The sequence below is a fragment of the Capricornis sumatraensis genome, chromosome 11 (genome assembly GCF_032405125.1).
Source record: "Capricornis sumatraensis isolate serow.1 chromosome 11, serow.2, whole genome shotgun sequence".
In the NCBI taxonomy this organism is placed as follows: domain Eukaryota; kingdom Metazoa; phylum Chordata; class Mammalia; order Artiodactyla; family Bovidae; genus Capricornis; species Capricornis sumatraensis.
Genome location: NC_091079.1, coordinates 12125370 through 12150959, shown reverse-complemented (window position 1 = coordinate 12150959; position 25590 = coordinate 12125370). Strand labels below are relative to the sequence as shown.

At 37.3% G+C, this 25590-nt stretch overlaps 1 protein-coding gene across 1 annotated transcript in view; it reads left to right on the top strand.

The window, feature by feature from the left end:
* ADGRB3 (adhesion G protein-coupled receptor B3) overlaps nucleotides 1-25590 on the top strand; it is an 878910-nt gene that overhangs the window by 454581 nt on the left and 398739 nt on the right. Inside the window, exons 12-13 of the mRNA XM_068984093.1 lie at nucleotides 20166-20315; nucleotides 21361-21436. Of these exons, the coding sequence (XP_068840194.1) occupies nucleotides 20166-20315; nucleotides 21361-21436 (226 nt within the window). The remainder of the gene's footprint in view (nucleotides 1-20165; nucleotides 20316-21360; nucleotides 21437-25590) is intronic.

Sequence of the window (25590 nt, the reverse complement as noted above, 5' to 3'; positions counted from 1 at the left end):
GCTCAGCCAACCACATTCTAACCTACTTCTTTTATATAAAGAACTTCACTGTAGCCTTTGATATGATTCTAGGGGAATCTTACTCATACAGTCTGTATTATGCATCAAAGTAAAATGAGTCCTAACATTTGTATTCTTTTACTGTATCATTTTCATATATTTCTGTTTTATTAGAAAACTCAAAATTGTTTTTCTGACCAATTGCACATTTTAAAGGATGCTTGAATAATGCTTTTTCTCTGAATCTTTTATGACATATCTTGGCTGGGGAAAATTTTGTAAGCTTATTTGTCATTCATTCATTCTCCACCCCTTCAGTAACTGTCCAGGAGAGAATGCCCAGATGAAGACCAAATCTTTGGCCTAGTCCTGGGATTTCTTTTGGATTTTTGTATTTACTGGGAAAATGCTCATTGTCTGAAAAAATCTAATGAGGTCACACAAAGCTCAGTTGGAAATGTGCAACATATAGGATCATAGGGATGCTCAGCAGTGTAGAAGCAGGAACAGGAAAAGCAGAGGACAAGCTGGCTTCTAGCATTCCTGTGCGTGTCTGTGAAAGAAGAGTTTAAAGTCTAAAGGATAGTTTGTGTTGTATATTAGATTCCACATGTAAGTGACATCATGTGATATTTGTCTTTGTCTGACTTTGCTTGGTATGATCATCTCTAATGGAAAATATGAGTATATAAGTGTAAATTTATGTATATACATATACATATGCATACATATATATGTAGAACTTAGTCACTTGATTGTACAGAAGAAATTAATATGGCATTTTAAATGAACTACACTTCAATAAATTATGTTTAAAAAAAGTTGAAAGTATGAAAGGCATGTTACAGGGATGATGAAGAAGTGTGTCCTAAGGCTACATCTTTGTGTGTTAGACTAGACGGTAAAAGCTGCCCTGAGACAGAAAGCCACAGTTACAGAAATTAAGATCTCTGGTGAGAACGAGACTGAGATTTCTTGGGTTTCACTCGTGTCCTAACCACAAACATTTTGGATTTGAATTTTAACTGTTCTTGGCAAAGAATATGAGTTTTGGCAAAGAAGTTGCTGTCCCTTTTGTGCCCTCTGGAAGCTGTAAAGAGCTTTGCCCAAAGGGATCAGTGCTTTGCTTCAGTCCATCAGCTGGAGATCAGGGGGAAGATTCTAGTCAGGGGAAAGGCTTTCAGATTAGCACAGGGCCATGCTGGAGACGGAATGGCTTCCTAGTGCCCTGAGACACTGCCTCTAAAAGACGGACATGTGCACACTGCTGTATGTAAAATAGGTAACCAACAAGGACCTGCTGTAGAGCACAGGGAACTCTGCTCAACATTCTGCAATAACTAAATGCGAAAGGATTTGAAAAAGAATATATATATATATGATGCTGGAATGATAGGTCTTCTCAGTCTGACTTCATTCTTCTGTTTGAAACAGTAACGTCAGACTCTGATAGGCTCATTTATAGACTGGAATAGAAATAGAAAACCTAAAGCTAACTAAAAGCAACATTTGTGTATGTCTGGTCTCTACTGGTTTATGCAATAAGGATTTCAAATCACTAAATTTGTCACACACAGGCCATCTTTCTGATTTTGCTGTTCAACTGAATTAGAAGGATGTTATTATGAGTTTGTGTGAATATGAAAAACAGTCCTATTTTAACTGTCTCTATGGCAATAATTGCATATCTCTATGGCTAATACTGGTTTCCCTCTACAACAATAACCAGTGAAAAGAAGTGCTAAATTCCTTTTTCATTTAAAAATTTTTTTTTTCTTTTTATGGTTTCCCTTTTCCAAATATTTTACTTGATCAGACCAAGAGTTATTTACTAAATTGTTCCTCTTCTCCATTGTTTCCTTCGCTGAATTCCAAAAATAAAAATAAAAAGATTGTCATCTGAGTCTGACAGAAAACTCTGACCCAAATTAAAGACTGATGCTCTTTATTTCAGTGAATGCTGGGATGCTGTTTTGTACCTAGAAAGACTTGCTGGCTTTGGAGCCTGACCGGCTGCAAATCTTGGCCGTGTCACAATTAGCTGAACTTCTCTGTGTCACTTCATCTCCGAACCCCTCAGGGTGCTCCTTTCAACAGCAGAAGTAATGGTCTCTTTCCTGAAGAGTTACAGTAAAAATTAAAGATATATAGATGAATATATATATCTGTACACAGGTGCACACACATCTATATATATACATATATATATGTACACACACATATATACACATCATCTGGTGTGTAATAGACCCTTAGGCCCTTAGTAAGTGGGAGTGGACAAGATAGAGCAGGGTGTCGGCTCTGATACTGATGAAATGTGGGACTTTGGTTAGGTCACTCCATTCCCATAGGCACAGTCGGCTCCTCTAGGGAGCTTCTAAAGTTCCTACCTACTCTCTCTTTTTTTTTTTTTTTTAATTTATTTTTAATTGAAGGATAATTGCTCTACAACCTACCTACTCTTTAAGACTCTAAGTTTTTGATTGTTGTTTTGTTTGTTTTATGAGCACTTTTTGGAATATAATTGCTTTACAATGTTGTGTTAGTTCTTTTAAAAACTAAAGCTACCATATGACCCAGCAATCTCACTGCTTGGGCATATACCCTCAGAAAACGACAGTACATAAGCACGTGCGAACCCTGATGTTCATTGCATACTACTTACAATAGCCAGGACATGAAAACAACCTAAATGTCCACTGAGAGATGAATGGTTGTAGTTGTTTTTAATCTCAAGAGTACACATACTGTTCACTTCACAAGGCAACCAATTCCTGTATTTACAGGTTTATGCAATAACTAAATCTGGAAAGTCACTGGTGTCATGTCTGTCTGTTTGGAAGTGTGTTTGTTCTAGGGCTGTCTTCTGTAGTAGAATGCCACTAATGGTCCACAAACATGTCAGTGGTACTTGCACTTTGCTATCTTAAGAAGCTCCTCTCTTCCATGTATTTATTTCTCATTAGTCAAATCCTAGCTCTTCTAAATGATTTATAGAGGCAAATCTCTTCAGCTTTAATTTTATAATTTCTGTCCCTTAACATGTAATACGTCACCTGTTGTTTGCAAAATTGTATAAACCATCTCTGTAGATGCATTAAATAATTCTGTAGTGTTAAAACCTCCTGCATCCATAAGTGAATTAGTTCTCATTTATTCTTAAATGATGTCTTTGAATAGTCAAAAACTACTTTTTTGCATTAATTATTCACTTACATTTTTCATGGGAAGAACTTTAACTTTAGAAAGGTAAGTAATGACATGTGGCTAGTTTAATATGTTCCCTTTGATTTTGTCTTCTGTTTTTGTCTGTGGCTTATGAATATGAGAGAGCAGATGTGAAGGAATGTGCTTGTGTGTATATGTTCTAAGATATTCTGGGCTTAGGGGAAAATTAGTGTTTCTTTTCCTTTAAAGTTATATCAAAAACTAAAGATACTTTTAAAGAAAAGTTACACTGACTTGAAAACCCAATAGCAATAGGCTTTGAAAACCACATAACTTTCTATGCTGAACAATATTTTGTTCAAATTGTAGCTGATAACCACAAAGTAGGATGTTATAACAGGGACTTAACAATTCACAAAGGAATGATTTATATTGGACAATAGCTTATATATCCAAATATATGTTCTGAAATGAAATAAAGCTTGATACATAGAAATTATTAAAAAGGAGATATAGTTAAGATGAAGATACTGAAACATTTTCTTTGCCACTACAAAACATTTTAATGATATCCAACTTTGATATCCATTTAAGCTACTTTATTATTTTTAGAATTATGAACCTTCCTCCTTTTGAAGCATCTGGTCTTCATTATTTGAGAACATTAATCTCTACCTCCTTTTTTTCAAGACAATTTCTGTTTGCTTTCCCCAGACTCATTGCCTGATTAATTTTCTTTTAACTTTTTCTAACTCCTTCATTTTTTTCTTTTACATTCCCTAAAATATATTAGTATTTATTAAAGAGGATAATCATCTTTAAAACTTATTCTAATACTCCTTAATATTTCAAAAATATCATAGTATATTAAAGTATATAATATTTACTTCTAAAATATCTATTAATTGCAAAGTAAGTATAATATTGAGCAGTATAATTTAGACTGCATAGGTGAAGTAATTGGTTTATATGCTGTTTTTAATAGCATAGATTATTGTAGTAAATAGAGCATTCATTCTCAGAGTGTACATTTTTATTTGTGCATGCATGCAAATGAGGAGTAAAAGTACATTATTGTTTAGGGATCATTTTTGGGTTTTTGATTTCACAATCCAAAAACAAAAGAGTTTTTTTTGAAGCTTGAAGAGAAAGAAATGATGTTCACAAATTTAGAACTTATGCATTCATTAAAAAAAAAAAAACTTTAACAGAGTATAGTTGGTGTACAATGTTACATTAGTTTCAAATGTACATCAAAGTGATTCAGTTATACATATATATAACATACATATGTTTTATATATATATATGCACACATTGTAAATATGTATATTCCCATCAACAGTGTAGGAGGGTTCCCTTTTCTTCACAGCCTCTCCAGCATTTATTGTAGTTTCTTTCTATATAAGAGTTATTTTCTTTTAAAATTTTGGGTCTTCCACAGTATTTTACACAAGGTACAGAATGGTTGAGGTGAAGGACAGAAGGAAATTGGCATATGTCATGTCATACTGTGTATAAAAAATGAGCTGTCTTTGGCTTCACTTGATCTTAGCCAAAAGGTTGCAAAGTGGTAACTCTCTTTGGCTTAATCCTCATGAAATGTTATTGATTTTTTACAGATGGTCAAAAGCAAGAGCAATTAAATGACATGCCAAAGATCACAAAGTAATTGGAAAACCAAGTGTATTTGTCTTCACGGCCCAAAGATATCACATTAAACTCCAGTGCATGCTACTGAGCCTTTGGAACACCTCATTTATTAAAAACATAGAAGCTTAGAAGCTACTAGATGTTAGGATCCTGGTACACAGCAGTAAAACAGACACTTCCTTTCCTTTGGGAGCTTATAGTCTACTGTGGGAGGCAAATAATAAATGAATCAATTGTAAAACTGAATAATATTTACCTGTCAGTGTGCTGTGTGCCCAGTTGTGTCCAACTCTTTGCAATCCCATGGACTGTAGCCCACCAGGCTCCCCTGTCCATGGAATTCTCCAGGCAACAATACTGGAGTAGGTTGCCGTTTCCTTCTCCAGGTTACCTGTTAATAGAGCCATAAAAAATAAATAAGTTATATGATAGATAGGAAATGGGGGAGTTGAACCTCTTTAGATGGGGTGGTTCAGGTAGACTGAGCTAAGGAAAGCACAATTTAGCAGAGATTCAAGGATAAGAGGAGAAAGAATCTTCTAGGTGGAGAGGAAGAGCCCTGTGGTGGAGAGGAAAAGCGGTGTGCAGCCGACCAGGGGGGAGGAGTGGATGGTGCTTTAGTCATGACTCACAAACAGGCAGGCGCCAGCTACAAGAAGACCATCGGGTAGGTGTGGGTTTACTCTAAAAGTACTGGTGAGCCATTGAATTACTCCCAGTATGAGGACAACATGCTCTGATTTACATTTTTCTTTCTTTTTTAAAAATTTTATTTATTTTAGTTGGAAAATATTACAGTATTTTAGTGGCTTTTGCCATACACTGGCAAGAATCAGCTTGTGTGTCCTCCATCCTGAACCCCATCTCTCTTCCTCCCCACCCCATACCTCCTGATTGTCCAAGTGCACTGGCTTTGAGTGCCCTGCTTCATGTATCAAACTTGGACTGGTCATCTATTTCACATATAATACACATGTTTCAGTGCTGTTCTCTCAAATCATCCCACCCTCACCTTCTCCCACAGAGTCCAAAATACTGTTCTATATATCTGTGTCTCTTTTGCTGTCTCGCACGTAGGGTTATCGTTACCATCTTTCTAAATTCCATATATATGTGTTCGTATACTGTATTGGTGCTTTTCTTTCTGACTTACTTCACTCTGTTTAATAGGCTTCAGTTTCATACACCCCATTAGAACGGATTCAAATGCATTCTTTTTAGTAGCTGAGTAGTATTCCATTGTGTATATGTACCACAGCTTTCTTATCCATTCATCTGCTGGTGGACATCTAGGTTGCTACCATGTCCTGGCTATTATGAACAGTGCTGCGATGAACATTGGGGTACATGTGTCTCTTTCATTTCTGGTTTCCTCGGTATGTATGCCCAGCAGTGGGATTGCTGTGTCCTATGGCAGTTCTATTTCCAGTTTTTGAAGGAATCTCCACACTTTTCTCCATAGTAGCTGTACTAATTTGCATTCCCACCAACAGTGTAAGAGGGATCCCTTTTCTCTGGACCCTCTCCAGCATTTATTGTTTGTAGACTTTTTAATAGGAGCCATTCTGACTTGTGTGAGATGGTACCTCATTGTGGTTTTGATCTGCATTTGTCTGATAATGAGTCATGCTGAGCATTTTTTCATGTGTTTGTTAGCCATCTATACATCTTCTTTGGAGAAATGTCTGTTTAGTTCTTTGGCCCATTTTTTTATTGGGTCTTTCTTTTTTCTAGTATTGAGTTGCACGAGCTGCTTGTATATTTTTGAGATTAATTCTTTGTCAGTTGCTTTGTTTGCTATTATTTTCTCCCATTTTGAAGGCTGTCTTCTCACCTTGCTTATAGTTTCCTTTGTTGTGCAAAAGCTTTTAAGGTTAATTAGGTCCCATTTGTTAATTTTTTATTTTATTTCCATTAATCTGAGAGGTGGGTCATAGAGGATCTTGCTGTGATTTATGTCAGTTTATGTTTTGCCTCTGTTTTTCTCTAAGAGTTTTATAGTTTCTGGTCCTACATTTAGATCTTTAATCCATTTTGAGTTTATTTTTGTGCATGGTGTTAGAAAGTGTTCTAATTTCATTCTTTTACAAGTGGTTGACCAGTTTTCCCAGTACCACTTGTTAAAGAGATTGTCTTTTCTCCATTGTATATTTTTGCCCCCTTTGTTAAAGATATATTGTCCATATGTGCGTGGGCTTTCTATTTTGTTCCATTGATCTATATTTCTGATTTGGTCCAGTACCATGCTGTCTTGATGACTGTAGCTTTTTAGTATAGTCTGAAGTCAGGCAGGTTGATTCCTCCTTTCTTCTTTCTCAATATTGCTTGACTATTCAAGGTTTTTTTTTTAATTTTCCTACAAATTATTAATTTATTTTTTCTAGTTCTGTGAAAAATTACCATTGGTAGCTTGATAGGGATTGCATTGAATCTATGGATTGCTTTGGTTAGTATACTCATTTTCACTATATTGATTCTTCCTATCCATGAACATGGTATATTTCTCCATCTGTATCATCTTTGATTTCTTCCATCAGTGTTTTATGGTTTTCTATTATATAGGTTTTTTGTTTCTTTAGATAGATTTATTCCTAAGTATTTTATTCTCTTCATGACAATGGTTATTGGGATAATTTCCTTAATTTCTTTTCCTATTTTCTCATGGTTAGTTTATAGGAATGCAAGGGATTTCTGTATGTTAATTTTATATCCTGCAACTTTACTTTATTCATTGATTAGCTCTAGTAATTTTCTGGTGGTATCTTTAGGCTTTTCTGTCTAGAGGATCATGTGTTCTGCAAACAATGAGAGTTTTACAGGTGAGATACTGGAGGCTTCAAGAGGGATCTGGAATGGGGACAGAGGGAAGAGAGGTGGCTTAAGACACTTGCTAGAGATAATATTGAGAGGAGGTGTTGATATATGGTTTTAGGAATAAAGGAAAGGTGGAACAACCCTTAGGTTTTTATTTGAATATCTGAGTACCTGGCAGCACCTTCTGTGAAGATGAAGAAGTGTTTGGTGCAGAAAATTGGGAGTTTGATACAAAACACTGTTTACTAAATGAAAGAGCCACTATGTTGGTCACATCAGATATTTTTTCTTCTACAGTTAAATACAGTGTTTTCTTGCATGACCATTCATTTATGAATTGTCTGTGGCACCTTCCACATTTACTAGAAGAGTTGGGTGGTTACAACATAAGTTTGCTGGCCCTCAAAGCTGAAAATATTTACTTGTTTGGCCCTATCTAAAAAACTGATTAGCTTTGCAGTAGAGCATGGCTGGAACCTAATTTTAGAGTATGGTTCTCATTTTTCTAAACCAGTGGCCCTTTTCAATAATCTTTATAAAGTCTTTGTCTCCTTATAAAGCCAGTCTGTCATTGTTAAGGGCTTCCCAGGTAGCGAAAAGCAAAGGAGAAAAGGAAAGATATAAACATCTGAATGCAGAGTTCCAAAGAATAGCAAGAAGTGATAAGAAAGCCTTCCTCAGTGATCATTGCAAAGAAATAGAGGAAAAGAACAGAATGGGAAAGACTAGAGATCTATTCAAGAAAATTAGAGATACCAAGGGAACATTTCAGGCAAAGATGGGCTCGATAAAGGACAGAAATGGTCTGGACCTAACAGAAGCAGAAGATATTAAGAAGAGGTGGCAAGAATACGCAGAAGAACTGTACAAAAAAGATCTTCACAACCCAGATAATCATGATGGTGTGATCACTCATCTAGAGACAGACATCCTGGAATGTGAAGTCAAGTGAGCTTTCAAAAGCATCACTACGAACAAAGCTAGTGGAGGTGATGGAATTCCAGTTGAGCTCTTTCAAATCCTGAAAGATGATGCTGTGAAAGTGCTGAACTCAATATGCCAGCACATTTGGAAAACTCAGAGGTGGCCACAGGACTGGAAAAGGTCAGTTTTCATTCCAATCCCAAAGAAAGGCAATGCCAAAGAATGTTCAAACAACTGCACAACTGGACTCATCTCACATGCTAGTAAAGTAATGCTCAAAATTATCCAAGCCAGGCTTCAGCAATACGTGAACTGTGAACTTCCTGATTCAAGCTGGTTTTAGCAAAGGCAGAGGAACCAGAGATCAAATTGCCAACATCCGCTGGATCATGGAAAAAGCAAGAGAGTTCCAGAAAAACATCTATTTCTGCTTTATTGACTATGCCAAAGCCTTTGACTGAGTGGATCACAATAAACTGTGGAAAATTCTGAAAGAGATGGGGATACCAGACCACCTGACCTGCCTCTTGAGAAACCTGTATGCAGGTCAGGAAGCAACAGTTAGAACTGGCCATGGAACAACAGACTGGTTCCAAATAGGAAAAGGAGTACATCAAGGCTGTATATTGTCACCCTGCTTATTTAACTTCTATGTAGAGTACATCATGAGAAACGCTGGACTGGAAGAAACACAAGCTGGAATCAAGATTGCCAGGAGAAATATCAATAACCTCAGATATGCAGATGACACCATCCTTATGGCAGAAAGTGAAGGGGAACTAAAAAGCCTCTTGATGAAAGTAAAAGAGGAGAGTGAAAAAGTTGGCGTAAAGCTCAACATTCAGAAAATGAAGATCATGGCATCCGGTCCCATCACTTCATGGGAAATAGATGGGGAAACAGTGTCAGACTTTATTTTTTTTGGGCTCCAAAATCACTGCAGATGATGACTGCAGCCATGAAATTAAAAGACGCTTACTTCTTGGAAGAAAAGTTATGACCAACCTAGATAGTATATTCAAAAGCAGAGACATTACTTTGCCGACCAAGGTCCGTCTAGTCAAGACTATGGTTTTTCCTGTGGTCATGTATGAATGTGAGAGTTGGACTGTGAAGAAGGCTGAGCACTGAAGAATTGATGCTTTTGAACTGTGGTGTTGGAGAAGACTCTTGAGAGTCCCTTGGACTGCAAGGAGATCCAACCAGTCCATCCTGAAGGAGATCAGCCCTGGCATTTCTTTGGAAGGAATGATGCTAAAGCTGAAGCTCCAGTACTTTGGCCAGCTCATGCGAAGAGTTGACTCATTGGAAAAGAGTCTGATGCTGGGAGGGATTTGGGGCAGGAGGAGAAGGGGACAACAGATAATGAGAACGCTGGATGGCATCACTGACTTGATAGACATGAGTCTGAGTGAACTCCGGGAGTTGGTGATGGACAGGGAGGTCTGGCGTGCTGCGATTCATGGGTTCGCAAAGAGTCAGAGACGGCTGAGCGACTGAACTGAACTCCCAGGTAGCATTAGTTCTGAAGACCCTGCCTGCCAATGCAGGAGACATAAGAGATGCAGGTTCGATCCCTGGGTTGGGATGATCCCCTCAAGGAAGGCATGACAACACACTCCAGTATTCTTGCCTGGAGAATTCCATGGACAGAGGAACCTAGCAGGCTACAATCCATGGGGTTGCACAGAGTCAGACATGACTGAAGCGACTTATCACACATGTCATTATTATTCACAGGTACTTTACTATTGTGGTTTATTTTTTCTTTTTTTGCCCTCCATTTATTTTTGGTATCTTTCCTTGTTTGCTTCTCTTTACTCTCTAAGAGTGAATCTTTCCTATACACATTGAAGCCTCTTTTCTGTCATCTCCTTGATGTCTGCAGAGAAGCCACCTGACCACTGAAGCTTCCTGTATTTAGGAAAGGTCCTTACCCACTCACCATTCTCCCAAAGATCACTTACTGTTACTGACATTTGGTCTGGTTTTGCTTGTCTGTCCCCTGTCCGTCTCTCCTCTGATATGATGCTGGTCACATGAGGGCAGGGGCTTAGATTGTTTTGTTCACTGGTGTATTTCTGGTGCTCAGACTGTTCTTGACATGTGATAGATATTCAGTTAATATCTGTTGAATGAATGAATCTGTTCATTGTACTCTCTCTTTGGGGGAACTTATCCATGTTTGCATTATCAACTATTACTTCTTACTAGAAGACATCCAGTTCATACCTCCAAGTTCTAAATTTGATCATGCTGTAGATTTCAGGTCACTTAGTCCAAAATTTCATTTTCAACCTTTTCTTTGATTACTTCTCTACTTAAACCTTTATGCTCTATTAAAAATGTTACTCTTTTTCAAGGTCATTGTAGTTTCCTCACCTTATACCCAGACTGCTGCTCCTGGACATCTTGGCTCTCTTCCAGGCTTTGAGTCTGCACTGGCTCTTTCTTCTTTCTCTCACTTATGCTTATCTATCAGCTCTCAGCTCACATTCTACCTGTTCAAAGAGGCCATCTTTGGCAGACTGACCACATGCCACCTCATCGGTTCTTTCTTTTATACCACCTGTCACACCTCGAATCATCCAAATTGTTTCTTCACTTACCAAATGTGTGTTTCCCACTACACGGCAAAGACTGCCTTTCGTTAAAGGCAAAGACTGGGCATCTCTTTCCCACTTGTGAGCTCCTCAGTGGTGGGACAGTTCCTGGAATACTCTCAGGGCTCAACAGAAGTTTGATAGAGGAATGAATTTCCAGAGAGAACTCCAGTCCATAGTGATCATTCACTTGTCAAGTCTTGGCACTTGGCAATGCTGTTACTGTTCTGGGGATGGATGATTCACTATCTTGGGAAGCCCTGGGATTCTAGACTTCAGTTGCTATTTCGTGCCTGTATGGGTGCCTGATTCTTACTCCTCTAGTAAGGTTTAAATAACCATAGATCTCAAAACAATACATCACACAATGATGTATACACAAGCACACCTATTTCTCTGCTCTTGGTTTATCATCATCTAAAGGTCCTTCCTCTGCAAGAATACTGCTCTTCATTTCACAGGTTCAGAGAAGAGGGAAAATTTATTTCCTAAAGCATTTTATTTATCGATTTGGCTTTAAAATTCAGATATACATGCAAAAATGCCCTGCATATCATATTTTATTTCTATTTATGTTAGAAATGAAATCATGAACTACTTGTGTAGAGAAGATCACCATTTATAAGTGCCTCTTTATAAAAGTACACAAAACATACCCTTTTTAAAAACTGAAATAAAACTGGTATAATCAACTTAAAATTTCCCTCATTAAATTTTGCAAAGCATAGAAAGAAAACGGCAGTCAGAACATGCAGTCGTTAACAGAAAAAGTACAGAAATTAAGATGCTTTTACAATATATTTCTCTTTGAAGAAAGATTATAATATTTAATAATAGCTTCTCCAACATTTGTCTGCAACAGGGGTAGGCAAACCTTCTCTGTAAAGGGCCAGGTACTAAATATTTCAGGTTTCGTGGACAGTACAATCTCTGTGATAACTGTCCAAGTCTATTACTGAGGCCTGAGAGCAGCTGTAGGCTTCACGTGGATGAATGGTGTGGCTGTATCCCAATAAAGCTTAATTTGTGAACACTGAGATTTGAATTTTATTTAATTTTCATGCGCCAAGAAATACGATTCTTCTTTTGACTATTTCAACTACTTAAACCTCTGAAAACCAATTTTAGCTCACAGATCATACACAAATAGCTGCAAGGTCAGATCCAGCCTGTGGGCTGTAGTCTGCCAGCCCCTGGTTAGGAGAGTTCAGCTTGAACAAAGTGATGTGTTGGTCTGGCTGGGGGTGACCATGTGTATCAGCAGGAATACATGCCAAGGAGTAGTATCTGAGAGGAAGCTGAGGGAATCCTCTGCAGAAATCACTGAAGTTCGGCCAGAAGTTCAAGAGCAGAAATCAGAAAAGTGTCCTGCAGTGCAGAGACTCTCAGGCTTTGAAATGGCTAATGGATTAAAAAAATAGAATCTGAAGCTGATAATCCACAATTAATTTAAAAGATTTTCGATTTTAATGCCAGAAAGGAATATACAAAACAGCTAATTAAAGTTTCAATATATATACAGCAGGTCACTAGAAAGTAGCAGGTTGTATATGATCTTTGAGTTGCCACTTTCTCAGCTGCCTGTTGAGTTTGTCTATTTCTAAATATCAGAGGGTCCTGCATTCTCTCTTCAAACAAATCAGTGAACTCCCTAATAGGAAAGATGTTTCTCATCTAAATCTCTGTGTGCCTCTCTGGGTTGTGGGGTTGTTACACCCTGTAGCCGGGATGGTGGAGGCCGAACTGATCGATGCTCTCAGAGCTCAGCACCCTCTCCTTGCAGACACCCCGCCCACCAGCTCTGTTTCCTAGGAAACGGAGGCTGCAGTCTATTCCAGGATTGCCTGTTCTTTCCCCAAGACCCTTAACCCTCCAGTCCCTTTGGGAAGGAGACAGCATAAATGAGGGAAGTTGGATGGGGAAACGGGAAACCAAAAAATCTGTCCATTTGAATGTCTGTTTCCTGTAAACACTGTTGAAGAAACCTGAAATATGATTGTTCATAAAGATATTAGAACATGAAGATTATGATGGATGAATTAAGCTATGTGTAGGTATAGTATCTGCATCCCCTTTTGCTAACCACGGTTCTTCAGTGATATCTAGTTTTGATCTTCTCTTGGGCAAATAAGATAGTTTTATTTCCTCTAATTGAATCATCTGTCTTTTGTATTTAGCACAAAAATATTAGAGTAAGGCAAAGTAAATTTGCTGTTATGCGTTAGGTACAAACTGCACCACACAGTGCAAAATCCTGTGCTTCTGAGTAGGCAAACCGAGATTTGAATCACAATGTGACCACTTAGAGCCCTCTTCCTCATTTAAACTGAAAGCACAAATAACAATAAGGATACTGATAAAACCAGTACCTCTTAGGGTTGTTTTAAATATTAAATAGTGTATCATGTTTAAGGCATCTGAGCCAAGTGCTGTACTAGGAACAGGGCCTAACACAGAGAAACTACATAATAAATATTAATACATGCTGAATCATTTAAGGAACAGTGGCAAGTGCCAAGACCATGGCAAGCATGCAATAAAAGTCAGCTGTCCTTCCCTTATCTCCCAAATACCCTCAGCATTTTACAAGCCACTCAGCATTGCCATAGAAGTATAAAAGCAATGGCTTCTTAACCTGCTAAGTGCTGCGGAGGTCACACTACATATAGGCTCTGCTCAGCTCCCATGTGCTTGCTATGGGCTCCTGAGCAAAACTGAGTCACGTTTATTTTATTGAAGTACCATTGATTTTCAGTCTTGTGTTAATTTCTGCCATATAAAAGGTGATCTAGTTATACATATATATATATATATATTTACATTTTCCTTTCATATTTTTCCATTATGGTTGAGTTGCTTTCTAACACACTTATACAATGCACCCTTCCCTCCCTCCCAAGTGTTATGTGCGGGACTTTGAAACTGTGCAGGTGGCCATCCAGTAATGTTGAGTGATGTTTTCCACAAGCACTTTCATTTGGATAACTGGCCAATTTTCTAATACTAGTGAGTCAGAATCCAGTTTGTGAGTTGTTCCTTCTGAATCGACATGAAATATAGTGTGAATTTTAAATATATTGGAAGCATCAATAGTAGGAGGTAGTGAGAAAGACAGCTTTTAGGGCATACATAAAGAGCTTCTGTATGCCCCTCCACTTGTGTTTATGATTATGATGTGCCTTCCCTGGGGAGTTTCTCTGTTCATTATAGGACATGAGTCATTGCGTTCAGTGCTTAGGTCACTGCCTAAAAGTAGTGCTTTTGAAGTTCTTGGTGCAGGCAGTGGCCATGACTGCAACAGAAATAATGAATTTGTTATCCACAACACAGTAGTTTCCCTTCTCAATGGAGGAGATAGATTTTTAACTTAACTGACCTTGTGTAACCAAATAACCAGAGAAGGCAGTGCCTTGCCTCTGTCAGAAGCTACTAGAATAAAGGAATGAAGGAAGGGATAAAGAAAGGGATGAATGGAGGAGGGAAGGAAGGGGAAGGATAAATTTAAAGGGAACTGTTAAGTCACGCCCGAGGTGGTACATTAAAGTTGATGCATTAAAGTACTGAAGAATGACCTGTATTTATTTTAAGTGCAATTCCTGCCTTTGGTCTGAATATATTCAACATTAAGTTTTGACTATGTAATTTCATGCCTAAGGTCACTGAAGGACAACCAAAAAGGAATGTTTAATGCAAAATTCAAATGTTTTATCATACTATGGATGTACGATGAGGTAGTTCCCTAGTTTGCCTGGAAGTAATTATGAGGAAACCTACTAGAATAGCCAACAGTTCCATAGGACCACTCATGCTTCAGGTACTGATTCGGCACCCAGCTCTCACTGCTTGACATGTATTTATTTATTTCATCCTCCAACATTCCAGTGAGATAGATAATATTATTATCCCCATGGTACAGAAGAGGAAATGGAGACACAGAGAGGTTAGACAATTTGCCCCAGGTCACACAGCATGTAAAATGAACTTGAAATTTATCCTCTAAAATGAGACTTTTGAGAGTGATGGATGGTGTTAATCATAATCGTATAAAATAACAGAAATGAACTGGGACTGGCGCTGAAAGTCCAGGACATCATAGTTAGCCTAAAATATCCAGAATTTGAATACAGGCCCAGATCCAGAGTCTACGCTTATCTGACTCTAGTAAACTGTCCCTTTCCTCCACTGGCTCTCGTTTGCCCATTTCTGTTCATTCCTGCAGCATTTATCTGTACACTTCAGTCCCTAGCATTTTCTTTCCAGGTGCCTTATTTTTTCTCATTGTGTATTTTTTCAATTGAAGTATAGTTGATTTACAATGTTGTGTTAGTGTCAGGTATACAACCAAATATTTCATATATATGGGTGTGTGTGTGTGTGTGTATACATACACACACATATATGTATATGTATATAATTTTTCAGATTCTTTCCCCTTATAGGTCTCTGCCGTTTATCTGGTTTATATATATGTATTTGTGATCCCATGAACTATTGCCCACCAGACTCCTCTGTCCATGGTATTTTTCTGGCAAGAATACTGGAGTGGGTTACCATTTCCTCCTCCTGGGGATCCTCCCCACCCAGGGATCAAACTCATGTCTCCTGTGTCTTCTGTATTGGCAGGCAGATTCTTTACCATTGAGCCATCTAGGAAGATGCCTGTTTTAAAGTAGTAGTGTATATATGTTAAGCCCAAGCTCCTAATTTATTCTTTTTTTTTCTTATTCATAATGCAGCTGACTCAACTTGTAGTGGACCGTACACATTACAAAGATGAATCAGACAGAATCCCCATTGTCCAGGACCTCAGTCAATAGGACACAGGGCTAAAACGTCATGATTTTTCTCAGGAACAAGTTAGAGGCACCCTATCTACTTTGATGAACCAAAGGAGAGCTCAGTGGTTACAAAAAAAAGAAGAATGACTCATGTGCTTTGAGATCCTTTGTAAAAATTCCCTTATTCTTTCTTTTTTTTTAGATTTTATTTTATTTTATTATTATTTTTTTTTTTTTACTTTACAATATTGTATTGATTTTGTCATACATCAACATGAATCCGCCATGGGTGTAAACATGTTCCCAATCCTGAACCCCCCTCCTACCTCCCTCCCCATCTCTCTGGGTCATCCCAGTGCACCAGCCCCAAGCATCCTGTATCCTGCATTGAACCTAAACTGGCAATTCGTTTCTTGTAGGATATTATACATGTTTCAATGCCATTCTCCCAAATCATCCCCCCCTCTCCCTCCCTTATGCTTTCTGACGAGCAAAAATCTATACCAAACCCGAATCCCCTGGGAGCTTGGTCAGTAACAGACATGGTGCTCCCAGGGGGTTTCATGCTGTATTCCAAATGCAGAATGAAAGCAGTGAACATGCAAAATGAAAGGCAGCCGGGTTTGCTCCAAGGCTTATCCATGATGAGTCACCTATTTTTATTGCATGAGAAATAAGGTCTGGTATTGTAATGACACGACACAGTGAATTTGGGGTAATTCTTCGAGCATTCAAGACTCACCTGTGTGTTCAAGGACATTGTGTCCTTTGAGATTTTTTTCTAACCACTTGAATCTTCTGTAAGAAACACATATTCTCAGTTTTTGAGGAAAGACACTATATTATTTGAATCCTCACGACGGGATTTTGTGCAGCAACTTATGGAAGCAAAGCATGCAGGTTGTGCTCTCATGCTCTGCACTGATGCTCTTTGGCAGCACTAGATACGTATATACTCTAGACATGTCTTAAGACATCATTGACTATAGTTGATTTACAATGTCATGTTAGTTTCAGGTATACAACACTGTGAGTCAAATATATATTAATATATACATATATATCTCTATATCTTTTTCAGATTCTTTTCCATAAGAGTTATTATAAAATATTGAGTATAGCTCCCTGTGCTATACAGTAGGTCCTTGTTGAGTGTCTCTTAGTATTTTAGGCCTGTTAATCCCAGCTGCCTAGATTATCCTGCCCCTACCTCTCTCCCCTTTGATAACTGTCAGTTTGTTTTCCATGCCTGTGAATCTATTTCTGGTTTGTAAAAATAAGTTAATTTGTGTTATTTTTAGATTCCACATTTAAGTGATATCATACAGTATTTGTCTTTGTCTGACTTAGTATGATGATCTTTAGGTCCATCCATGTTGCTGCAATGGCAGTATTTTATTCTTTTTATAGCTGAGTAATATTGCATTGCACGAATGTACCACGTTTTCTTTATCCATGGGCATATAAGATGTTTCCGTGTCTTGACTGTTGTGAATAGTGCTGCTATGAACATTGGGGTGCATGTATCTTTTCAAACTATGGTTTTCTCTGGATATATATATATATATAAGGCGTTTGTTTTTAATCTTACCTCTTTTGAGTTCCCTGGTTCTCTAAAGACTAATTGCATTTAAATTTTACATGAAGGTTTTAGAGAAACTGAGTGAAAAAGGGAAGGAATTGAGGACTGGGTCGGTCCAAGTGTCTGTTACAGGGACTGAAAGAAAGGAAAAATAAAAGTCATCTTTAAATCATTTTTGTTGTATGGAAATAGGCTTTCTTGTTAATCACGGCACCATCATAAAGAACGACAGTGTCACCTTAAGCATCTTCGTACGTAGGTTTAAGGTAAAAATGTGCACATTTAAATACTGCATATTTTAAAGAACTTGTATACTGGTAATTGAAGGCTGTATTTGATTCTTGTCAGTCTATGAAGTCATATCTCTTTTTATAATATATTTATCTAAAATGCCATCTTACTTTATGAACTACATTTCTATAAAATTAATGAATACATGTTTGTTTTTATACACTTCCTATGCGCAATACTGCACAATTTAAAGGACTTCTTACAGAAGTTAGATAAGTGATTCTAATTTTGTATTCCTTTAGTCAAGACTCAGAAGTCAATCAAATCTATATGGTTGTCATTTAACACCCAATGTACCTCCAACTGAAGAATGAATGCACTTCATAAAGTGAGATGCATGCATGTATAATTATCTCATTTTTATATATTTGAGTAATGTATTGAACCCACATTTGTTCAGGATCAAGTGATATACAATTGATACAGAATAAGCTTCTTCCATATGACATCTATTTCTTTTTGATTGTTTATTTTTTCTGTTTTGTTTTCTTTTCAATGTGTATAGAAGCCATAAGAATTATTAGACCTCAGAATCCAACAGTTTATCTTTTGTTTTCCTTTATAATAGAAACTAGAAATCAGAAAAGGCTTTATTATTTTTCATCAGTTTTTAGACCAGCGAAGTTAAATAAATGTCCTCTCAACACCAAGGCAACCAAAGTTAGAATCAAGGAATTTGGAAATAGATGCACTTAGCTTTGGATATTGAATGAAGCCTGGAGGACCCTTAAGAAAGAGCATGCTGCCAGTGTGCTGGTCTGTCCATCTACCTGCACTGGCGTTTTTGGACTCTTTAGGACAGATAAACTGAGTTGACTTCTAGACCATAAAGACTATGTTGTTTGAATTATTAAAGAGACTAAAATAATTAGAGATGCTATCCCAAAAGCATTTCATATCCATAACAATTTATGTTACCCAGCACCCTTTTCCTTCAACATTTAGTTACAAAATCCTTTTTTAATGTTATTATGTCAAATTACAGGCCAAATGAAATTCTATTCTGTTCTGATAATGGATGTGTATAATAGTCTGAAAGAGCTTTCATAAAGTATAGTAATACATAACCAATTTAATTTGCAACTAAGCCAGGGATGAAGTAATATATTTATACAACTAATATTGTTGAATTCATAATTTTCATTCTTTCTTGTTTAAATTACAAGTTTCTTTCAAATGAAATACATTTATGAGGAGCCTAATGGTTTCCTACTACAGCTTTTCTGTTGTGATAGCTTTTAGGGTTTCCCCACTATCTTTCCATTTCAATCATACATAGGACATCTGAAACTTTAATGTAAGTCAAGTATGGACCTAAGTAAAAGTTACAAATTAAGTAATCATTGAAAATATATATAATCAATAACTGCTTGAGTATTTACTATCATGGTTTTGTTACATATAGTTATATATTAATGTGTATATATATATATATATAATAAAAATATATTAAGATATAGCTCAGTTGGTAAAGAATCTGCCTACCATACAGGAGGCCTGGGTCAATTCCTTGGTTGGGAAGATCCCCTGGAGAAGGAAATGGCAACCCACTCTAGTATTCTTGCCTGGAGAATCCTATGGACAGAGGAGCCTGGCAGGGTTGCAAGAGTCGGACAACTTAGCAACTAAACCACCACCAACAACCAACCAAAGCATTACCAAATATATTATTCATTGAGTACACACAGAATTCTCTTTTCACGTATTTATTACATTTATTACCTTCAATTATGGGTGTGCATTTTAAGAACTGTTTGTTATTGCTATTCTACTTGTTAAATAATTCTGCATATTATATTGTCTCTGTGGTTTGGGCATTGGTGCTTGGTTGTTTGAATTCTGACAGTTCTGTCTCCCAGAGCAATATGCTTGTTTTTCATGTTCATGGAACCCCAGCCAATCCGTGCAATAATTGTTCCAATGGCAATGTTTAGAGGTGAGCACAGAAAACTTGTTCTGAAAACAAAGTACAGATTTAATGAAACTGTCAGTCTGTGAGTCAAGTGTGTTAATCGAAATATTTAACAAAAAATACGGCATGGGCTGCTCACCATTAGAATGGAGGCCCATCCTAAACAACCAGTATGTCTGCACATTTTGTGCTCTGACTGTGCACCACTGACCATCATTGTATGATCCCCACTGAGAGCAACAGAAAACAAATTAATAAGAAAAACAGTCACAGCCTTAATGAGTATCATCTAATATGAAGGAATAAGTATGTATATTTTAGAGCTCTGATAAACATAATTTGGACTAGAAATTTTCTTTTGACTATACTGAAAGGTTTAATTTGGTCAATTTTGATAACACTGAAAGATTTTAGTTGACATCATTGCTTCTTTTTTAATAGTGGCTAGCATTCAGAAGCTTCCTGCAGCCTCTGTTCTAACAGACATCAACTTCCCAATGAAAGGACGGAAGGGGATGGTTGACTGGGCAAGAAACTCAGAAGACAGAGTGGTCATTCCAAAAAGCATCTTCACTCCTGTGTCATCAAAAGGTAAATATGTGAAGCGATTTAGGCCTTGAGCAAAAAGTATATGAGTTCAATACTACACTAGCAATTTAATCTGTAATCATGACTTTAAAGTCATTTTGTTACTATAGAAAACTCAATTTGATGTTGCTTGAATCTTAATTTACTTGAGTAGAAGATCTATTAAAAAGTAAAAAAAAAAAAAAAAAAAAACACCAAGTGCAAATTATAAACCTGCTGATGACATGGTCAGATTTTCAGTGTTGACAGTCTCACCCCAGTGTAAAGCATGTGGCACAGTATTTTAAGTTTAGCTATTGAAATAGGTTGTGTTTTCTAGTCTGTGAAAAATAAATTATTTCTGCCTCACTTAAAAAATTGATATATGAAAACAAATCTAAGGAAAGAATTGAGTTTTAAGAACATCTTAGGTAGCCTCTTAAACTGAATGACCCTTTTCAGTAGTGACACTGTGGTCTTAATTCTTACCTTGGAGGTCTGACATCTTAACTGAGAGCTCCAAAGAGCATAGGCTGTCTCCCCACATCACCTGGAATTTAAGCTCTTTTGCTATAGCTACAGCCACTTCTTGTCTCAGCTTGAAGGAAGGTTCCTTCATGACAAAACCCACTGAAAACATATCTTCTGGGGTCATGATTAACACATAGAGTGTGTGGGCTCAATTACCGGGCACGGTTAAGAAGGCATTTCTTTCTTTCTTTTTTTTTTTTTTCACTATACAATATTGTATTTTTTTTTTTTTTTTGCCATACATCAACATGAATCCACGGGTGTACACGTGTTCCCAAACCTGAAACCCTCTCCTACCTCCCTCCCTGTACCATCCCTCTGGGTCATCCCAGTGCACCAACCCCAAGCATCCTGTATTCTTCATCGAACTTAGACTGGCAATTCATTTCTTATATGATATTATATATATTTCAATGCCATTCCTGGCTTTGCATCGATAAATACTGGAATCCCCTTGTAATTAGGAGATTAAAAGTTTTATAGGACATAGTATTTTTCTTGCTGTTTTGCTAATATGTTTAAATTTTATTCTTTCTAGAATTAGATGAATCATCAGTCTTTGTTCTTGGAGCAGTCCTGTACAAAAACTTAGATCTAATTTTGCCCACTCTGAGGTAAGCTACAAAGTAATAAGCTGTTGTAATCTCTGTAAATTATTCCAAAAATGTGATTATAGCTCATTCTATGAAAATAGTCAAACAAGCTTTGGTAATACAAAGGGCTCTTCTTAGATGAAATAGAAAATACCAATTTAATGAACAGCTTATTAGCATATCATGGCATTGCAAAATAAGTAGGAAAGATAATTTTGGTTCCTGATTATAGCCCTGTAATTCTGACTTGCCTTGACTGAGGGAAAAAAAGTAAGAAAAAGAAAACCTCAAGGCTCTATAATAGAATGGATCATTTTAAAATTAATCTGCCTTCTTGCTTTATTTGTACTTAATGTTACCGTTCACCAGCATGACATGAAATTAAAGCAGTGTCATGATGGCTGAGAACACACGTTTTGTTCATCATCACAAGATCTCAATTTGCTTCTAAATAAATATCCAATTACAGTTACATTAAGAAAAAATGCTGCTATTCAATTAGAGGAGTAATTTTGGAAGAAATACATTGATTTCTTTCCTCCCAGATGTTAGAAAGAAACAATTACAAATAGTAATTCTACCAACATTAATTTATTTGCTCTGCTGTCTTAACTGGTTTACCAGATCGGTAAAGAATCCGCCTGCAATGCAGGAGACCCTGGTTTGATTCCTGGGTCTGGAAGATCCGATGGCGAAGGGATAGGCTACCCACTCCTGTATTCTTGGGCTGCTCTTGTGGTTCAGCTTGTAAAGAATCTTCCTGCAATGAGAGAGACCTGGGTTCGATCCCTGGGTTGGGAAGATCCCCTGGAGAAGGGAAAGGCTACCCACTCTGGTATTCTGGCCCGGAGAATCCCATGGACTGTATAGTCCATAGAGTCGCAAAGAGTCGGACACAACTGAATGAATTTCACTTTCACTTCATCTTCACAGAAAAAAAACAAAAGAAACAAAAACATGGGCTCCCCAGGTGGTGCAGTGGTAAAGAATTTGCCTGCTATGTAGGAGATACAAGAGACGCGGGCTCAGTCCCTGGGTCAGGAAGATCCCCTGGAGGAGGGCACGGCAACCCACTCCAGTACTCTTGCCTGGAGAATCCCATGGACAGAGGAGCCTGGTGGGCTACAGTCCATGGGGTCGCAGAGTCTGACAGGACTGAACTACTGAGCACTCACCCACACAGAAAGCAAGGTGTCCATTTGTCTGGATGATGCTGTCCTCACTCTTGAAGACCTGTTTCCTCCACGATAGCTCGCAGTGGACAACTGAGACATAACTGTATTTTAGTTAAATACAGCCCCAGGGCTGTGAGCGCTTCCTCACTTCCCTGTGAGTAGAGCGCTGTTTTTCGAGGGGAGAGACTGCAAATTGACGTGTACATTATACCAGGGGTATAATAAATGGGCTAATAAATAAAAACAATTAGAGTTCAGTCCAGTAGGAAAAGACCTCTCAAGAAAGAAACAACAGTTGCAGTGACTGTTCAAGATTATTTGGAGTAAATCTATGTGGAGCAAATTGACAGAGTTGGTGTGTCCTCCAAGGGGAGTCATACGTTATCCCCACAGAGACAACTCAGAAATCTGGCTTTCTTTAGCTCTGTTCTTCTCTGGATGGAAATTGGGCTTCCTAAATTTAAATAGGTTTGTGGTTCATTTGGTTCTACTAATACCTTTTCAAAGCTAATTCTTTCACTTTCAGCTTTTCCATGGGTTTTATTAAAACACGTTGATCTGTACAGTTACTCGCAGCTAAAACTAATTTATAGTTACACTGCCTCTATCTCTGTGTATGATATGTATTTGAGGAGAAAGTTAAAAGATACTCAAAGTTAGCCTCTTATTTCCATTGGCAGTTTGTTAGTATAAAGCTCATCTTGCAAGAATTCTAGATTAGGCACTAACTCAAAATCAGATGATTTGGGTTTTAATTTCAGTTGAACATAACAAGAAATTTATAAGCTTTTCAGTCACTCGGTCATCATCTGCTTCAGTTCAACTTTAAAATAGAAGCACCTTTATGTGCAACATTCATTCTGTTTGCTGCAGAGGGACATAGTGAATGCAAATGAAACACTCAGTATGTAATGCTTTAGCCTGTGAATTAGTTTCACTGCTACATGTTAAACAGAGTTGCATTATGGTTGATCTTATTTTGAATAACACCATAGAACTTGCTCACCTACACAAAGTCAGATTAGTCCAAGTTTCATAAATTCATAGAGTGAAGGGAATTGGAAATTTATCTAGGGATATGGGCCTTTTTGTAAAATAGAAACTTTCAACAATTTTATACATCATAACAGAAGCAGTGGTCACTTGTGGGAGGATTAATGGCAACATTGTGGGCAGTTTAATGCATAAACTGAAAAAGTCCAGAACTGTGCTGCACTGGTACGACCTGTGACAGAGATTCAGATTAGCCTCTGGGCAAGTCACTGACTGACTGTGTGTAAATCGTGCAGTTGAACTCAAAGGTTCTTTTCAACTTCAAAAATTCCTTGTCTTTATTTCAGTAAAATTGTAGAATTTTAACGTTCTGGCACATTTGTTTGAAGTTCTTAATAACCATTATATAAGAATTGTGACTATGTACACCCACTTATACTTCCTAAGAATAAAGTAATTAGGTAAATGACTATAGGAAGACAATATTCACCTTTAGATTCATTAGAAATAATGACCATAGAATACTTAGGATAAAAAGTTTGTTTAAGCACTGTTTGCAAGGTGAAATATTAGCATTTCCTCCTCATTTTCTTTCCTTTCACACTGTACCATGATGAAACCACCAAGCAATCTCAGTTTTGTTTTCTTTGTTTTCTTTCCAAAAAATTGTTTCAGAAAGTCTAGTGAGTAGAAGAAGCCTTTCAGAAGACAAGAGTGATGCCTTTGTTATATAGTCACTCGACAAATATTCCCTCTGCAGCATCCCTCCTCACCCAACTGTCTTAATTCTTTTAAATCTCCTCTATTCTTAGAACTCCCAGAACAGTGCATAATATTTATTATTATAAATAATAAATGCACAAGAAATGTTTACTGGAATTATTGTCTTATATGATAAAATACTCTATATAAAAAGCCAGTTTTAAAAAAATTGAGATACAAAGAAGTTTAGTGTTTATGTTGTTCAGTCACCCAGTCGTGTCCAAGTGTTTGTGACCCCATGGACTGCAGCACGCCAGGCCTCCCTGTCCCTCACCATCTCCCAGAGTTTGCTCAAGTTCATGTCCATTGCATCACTGATGCCATCCAGCCATCTCATCATCTGATGCCTGCTTCTCCTTCTACCCTCAACCTTTCCCAACAGCAGGGTCTTTTCCAGTGAGTCAGCTGTTTGCATCCAATGAGTCAACTGTTTGCACCAAAATATTGGAGCTTCAGTTTCAGCATGAGTCCTTCCAAAGAGTATTCAGGGTTGATCTCCCTTAAGATTGACTGGGTTGATCTCTTTGCAGTTCAAGGGACTTTCAGGAGTCTTCTCCCACACCACAGTTTGAAGGCATCAATTCTTTGCCTTTTTGCCTTCTTTTTATACTATGAAAATATTTTAGGAACAAAGGAATAAAATACATATATTTTGTTGCTTCGATGTAAAATTTGACTGTGTGATCTGAATCCAATAGAAAAAGACATATCTTCTTATTCAACATGAAAAATACACAAATTTATTCTATATGTCTAGTTATTATTTACCAGATATTCATGACACATTTTCTTCTGTGATCATTTTACTAATACCTATGTGTTGAATATTTTGGAGCCAAGTTTCCCATACACAGAATAATGTCAGGCTTGCTGACAAAAATTCTCCAGGAATTTTGTATTTTAATACAATATTTTTAAAATAATACTTTGCATAATTGCCCTGGTGCAGACCAAGAAGAACTTGATAATGTTTCAAATAGATACCATTTAGAATTTTCCCTTAATATAAAGACAACAATAACTTTGAATGTTGACTCTTGCATTTAGATATTTGTTTTTCTTCTCTTGCCCTATAATATGCCTTCAACTCTGCTTCAAACTGCAACCTCAATTTTACTGTTGGATTGTTTTTCCTTTTACAATTAAGTGGATTCAGATTGTGACTTTATCCGAAGGAAATGTGCTCTACTCAAGTCCAAACTAAGTAAGGGCTATTCTCAGCCTCCCAATTGTTTTCTTCAGAAT